We start from the raw sequence: 4,914 nt of genomic DNA, 5'->3' as shown, positions 1-4,914 counted from the left end.
AAAAAATGAATAGGCTCATAGCGTATGGAACTCGGGCCTATCTATACTTATAAAAAGAATGATTTGTATTTATGTATGTATTGAAATAACTTAAAAACTGCTGGGCCTACGTTATCAGTGACAAGCATAGGCTATATTTTTTTTATTTCACGCGGGCAAAGTCGCGAGTAACAACTAGTAAAATATAAAACCGGCACTTGTCAAACCTATGACACAATAAAATAATATAATTTCTTTACAGCAATTGGGAACTGATGTACTCGGCTTCCAAACCTTACTGGATTACCAAATAAACGAATACATCGACCCTAACGGAGACAGAATCTTCGGGAAAGCGCCTGATGATATGAGAGCTATCGTCTGCTGGAAACCTATTGAATAGTGTTGCTATTTAAAAATGTAGGTATCTTTACTCTATGGTATTAGTATTGTTAAGACATAGACTAATGCACTTCCTAGTAGAATAGACACATCCAAAGTAATAGCAGTGTTATGAGAATTTATATTAAGTTTTTTTTAACTCATTCCAACTTGATTTCTGGCCAGTGTTACAAAAAGAGTTAAATTGATGTTAATTACAAGGCCTAAATATGTAAAATTATACATTTACTTAGGTAATTTAAATTACTTTTAAATGATGCAAGATATATTTGTAATTTATCTGTTATTAATTTTCAAGTAAATGATTATGTTTGCCTATTTCTGTAAATAGCAACATTGTATTGTAGCATTAATGAAATATTGCTATGAAAATTTGAAAGTGGATTAAAACATTTTTATGAAAAGTGGTACTATAGATTTGATCTAGAACATTCCAAAAGGCTCGTTTAGGCTTTATTGGCGCTAAGCTATTAGTTGTAAATATAATAGTAGTAAAAGTAAATAAGATATATCTAATTCTAAATATTGGCCAATTTACAGTACATAAACTGTAAAAAAATGATTTTTCAAATGATTATTTAAACACCACACTTAAACATTCAATTACGGAAATTTAAAAAACTTGCCTAATTATTAGTTAAATGCCTTAGTGTTATATAATATGATAATAGTACAACATTGTAATTTATAATTATAATTGTTAGAACACAATTATTGCCTACTTAATGTGAAAATCGTAGTAACATACCAAGGGCGTTGCCAAGTGGGCAAGGCAGGCAGCGTCCCTCTCCTAGAGTGAAAAATGTAAAATAAGAATAAAATGGTAACTACGTCTAGACCTAGCCTTTATCATTGGCTGGTGACGCCCTTATTTTTATCCTAATTTGTTAATAAATTGCAAATTATATATAGCAAGTTTGTGAAGATATTAGAATTCTTTTTAAAACAAAAACAATCCAGTTATAAACACTGTGGTACAAGCACAGATTATATAATAGTAACAAAATTAGATTTGACAGTTCTTAGATTATTCTATTATTAGTAAGATCTCTACTTCATGTTTATTGTGATAAATTAATATTTAAGGTTATTTTAATTGTTACGAATTATTCTGTAGTTACTATTTTAAAATAAAATTGTAAAAAAAAGAAAGTATCGTTTTCTTTTTAAAATATCGTTAAGATAATTACCACAAGGTAGTTCCACTTCTATATTTTCCATTTTCATCAATTTTTCCCTCCTTTTTAACCTTAACTTGACTGCCCGTGTTAACAATGACCTTGGGTACGTCCTTCGATGACGCCAATCTCATGGCGTCAATCTATACAAGATGCAAATTTTAGTTATCTGTGGATTGAATAAGATTAAACCGCCTAATTATAACACTAGAAATAGTGTTATTAAATATTTTATTATTTATTTATTATTTTATATCGCAAATTAACAATGTAAATAATAACATGAATAAAGAAAAATAATGAACGTAGAGAAAAAGTAAACAATATTAAAAACACTTAAAAATCTTAGAAATATGACAATTTTACATTACCTTATACCTTTGGTATCTACTTCGACTCGACATTTATTTGGTCTCACCATATCTCAGATGTAGACCTTTGTAGTGAAGAATTTAAATAAAAAAAATTTTTCAATTTTTATTTCATTTAATACTGAGTGCAAACATCAGCTACAAATAATTGTTATTTTCGACATTAAAAGCGTTAATTTAGTATTAATGAAAACAAACATACATAAACATACATATTATAAAGACTAGTATTTTTGACTAGAAAATGCTTTCATTTCTATTGTAAAATAATAGAGATGTTGTAACTAGACGTGTGTAAATCAGCTCTGAATTGATTCAAAAGAGCAACTTAGAACAAATGAGTGGCTCAACAATCAATTAGCCGTTCATGGCTCAATACGTTACTATAACTGTGGGAGCTATTGAGCGGTGATCCGGTGATTCGCTTACGCCTCTATGTAGGTAATTGAGCCGATCTGTGAGCCGGTTCACTGATCGGCTCAATTTGCTCATTGACGGTCATCAATTAATTAGTGTTAAACATAACTACATGTAACTTGTGTGCAGAAACTTTGCATATGGTCTTATGACGTCACGTGTCTCACATTACTAAGTGAAGAGCACGGTAATGTTATATTTTATATTTGAATATAATAGAAATAACTAGGTTTCGCCCGCGACTCCGTCTGCTAGAATTAAAAAAGTAAATTATGTAGCCTATCCGTTCTGCTGACCAAAAGAACGGATACACTTATCCTCTACATGTATGCCAAATTTCATCGAGATTCGTTCAGTTAAGGCAGGCTATAAAGTCTAACAAACATTTAACTACGAAAGAAGACTAGATATAATAACAATTTATATTTATAAAGATAAAATATGCTAACATATACAACAGTTTCTATTTTTATCTAAATATAGATTATTAATTTTTCATAAAATAACAGATTCTATTAAAACAAATAATTTATCTATGCATAGTATGAGTTTTAATACTCACCATATGACTTCAATCTATTTCTACAAATACATTTTTTTCTACTACTACGAAGATATTAACAAATTTCATATTACCTATAGGGGTCCATTTTATCTAAAAAGCAATACTCTCTTTTAACACTCTTAGGAAAGAGTTGATTGATTCACTATTTCGTTCATTCATTCACTTAGTCATAATTAGTTTAGCTACAGAATTACAATAAACACACATTAGTAGAAGTCATAAAATAGACTTAAACCGCCTAAAAACAATATATTTCAGCATTTCCTAACACATCTGCTTTAACACTTTCCATACTACTAGGATTTCGCAAATGACCTCCATTATCGAGTTCCTCATCGGAAGTGTTAACAGAACCACGTCTTAACCGGATGTCGCGTACCATCCGTGGACAGGCTCTGTCAAATACCACCGATACCTGTCACCCCGTACTTCGCCAGTTCCGGTACATTTATATCATCCAGATCCGGTTTGATCGAGTTGTAACCGGTTATATCCGGTTTCGATTGTATGAAATCCGGTTTAACGAGTACGTAGTCCTCGGTGCCATCGTTGAGGTCTATTATTGGGTCTTTAGGTGTATCGTAGTTGGTTATGTTTGCCTCGTTCAGTAGTTTTAGTGATTCTTCTAATGCTAGTGTACGATTGTGGTCTGGGCTGTGGCCGCTAGTTGAAGGTGTTGTGGTGTTGCCAGATCTGCGGTGGTGGAGGGAGTTAGTGGTGGAGCCGATGTAGGGCGGTGGCTGTGGCCGGTTGTAGTTTCCAGCGAGATTGGTGCTCGATTTTGGACTGTACGGTCTAACGAGACTGTTGTTGGGACTGGAATAAGTTAGAAAAACACCAATATTCATTATTATTATTAAAACATCTAGCTACACTTTATAATTAACTAGCTGTTTCGCGAATTCGTCCAAGTGAAATAAAAAAATATATAGCCTATGTTACTCACAGATAAATTGCCTTCCGTATGGGGAAAGAATTTTTAAAAAATAATGATTTGTTTCTGAAAACTTTTATAGCATAATAATATCCCTAAAAATGTAAATAATATTTTTACCTAACTCCCAAACTTTTGTTGCTGTTGTTATCCGCTTGCGTCTGTTCAGTGTTGCCAGTGCCATATCTGCAAAGTTCCACTCTCCCTGATTTGTGTGCTCTGAAACATTGAATAATATTATAAACTAGCTAATTCTGGTGACTTCGTCCACGTGAATTTAAAAAAATAAAAGACCCATTTTACTCGGTGATAACATAACTTATAACGGCGTTAGAATGTTTGCAAACGACTCAGTAGTTTTTAAGTTATTTTAACTCATACAGAAATTAAAAAATACATTATTATTTTATAACACTTTATAACATCAAGTATAAAAGAGATTTATATGAAATGTTTACGAATGGGTTTATTTGTTTATTAATTAATTTAATGAGGAAAGAAATCTTAGTAATTATTAAATAATTTAATAAAAACAAGAAAGTTTATGGATGGACAAACACAAAGCACACACAGTTTTTTATACACATATTAGCTTGCAAGTGGATGAATGTTACTAGGTATCTCTAGAACATTAGTTCTTGTTATATTTTTTTAATATCGTGCGAAAGGAATCGCGGATTAAAGCTAGCGAAAGAAATATTTTCAAAAACATATCGCAATATAAATACAGTCAAAACAAAACCATTATTAGAGTTAAATTAATTGTTATTAATTTACTTTGTGATTAGTTATTTTAGTCCAATTCAAAATGTTTTTTTTTCTAACCTCTTTTTTCTATAATCAATACAAATATGATAGATATTTTCGAGAAAGTATTCAGATTCTGGATCCGTTCTGAAATAATTGTAAAAATCGTTTAACTATAATAGTACTCAACACTCACAGTGCAGTATATCAAACATTCAAATTTAAGTATCGGAATTTCTACGGAAGACCTAATTATGGTGGACATTATCAAGTGCAACTGGAGAGTACAAGAAAGGCTTACATGGCGGCATATTTGAAGCA

The 4,914-nt window shown here is 31.1% G+C and overlaps 2 protein-coding genes across 2 annotated transcripts in view; one reads left to right on the top strand and one right to left on the bottom strand.

Annotated features, from left to right (window-relative positions):
* Nucleotides 1-1,518, top strand: part of LOC106106687 (tyrocidine synthase 3) — a gene marked incomplete in the record, with an annotated part of 37,663 nt that extends 36,145 nt beyond the window's left edge. Inside the window, 1 exon segment of the mRNA XM_013287314.1 lies at nt 242-1,518. Coding sequence (XP_013142768.1) covers nt 242-382 — 141 coding nt within the window.
* A 1,338-nt stretch (nt 1,519-2,856) lies between these two features.
* The window catches only part of LOC106106454, an 8,345-nt gene continuing 6,287 nt past the window's right edge, over nt 2,857-4,914 (bottom strand). The window contains exons 6-8 of the mRNA XM_013287032.1: nt 4,672-4,740; nt 3,967-4,065; nt 2,857-3,728 (exon numbers count right to left, since the gene is read on the bottom strand). Coding sequence (XP_013142486.1) covers nt 3,311-3,728; nt 3,967-4,065; nt 4,672-4,740 — 586 coding nt within the window. The 3' untranslated portion in view covers nt 2,857-3,310. The remainder of the gene's footprint in view (nt 3,729-3,966; nt 4,066-4,671; nt 4,741-4,914) is intronic.

The sequence above is a fragment of the Papilio polytes genome, unplaced genomic scaffold, assembly GCF_000836215.1.
Source record: "Papilio polytes unplaced genomic scaffold, Ppol_1.0 DF822178.1, whole genome shotgun sequence".
In the NCBI taxonomy this organism is placed as follows: Eukaryota; Metazoa; Arthropoda; class Insecta; order Lepidoptera; family Papilionidae; genus Papilio; species Papilio polytes.
Note: the sequence above shows the minus strand (reverse complement) of the source record. Positions and strands in the feature narration are given on the sequence as shown.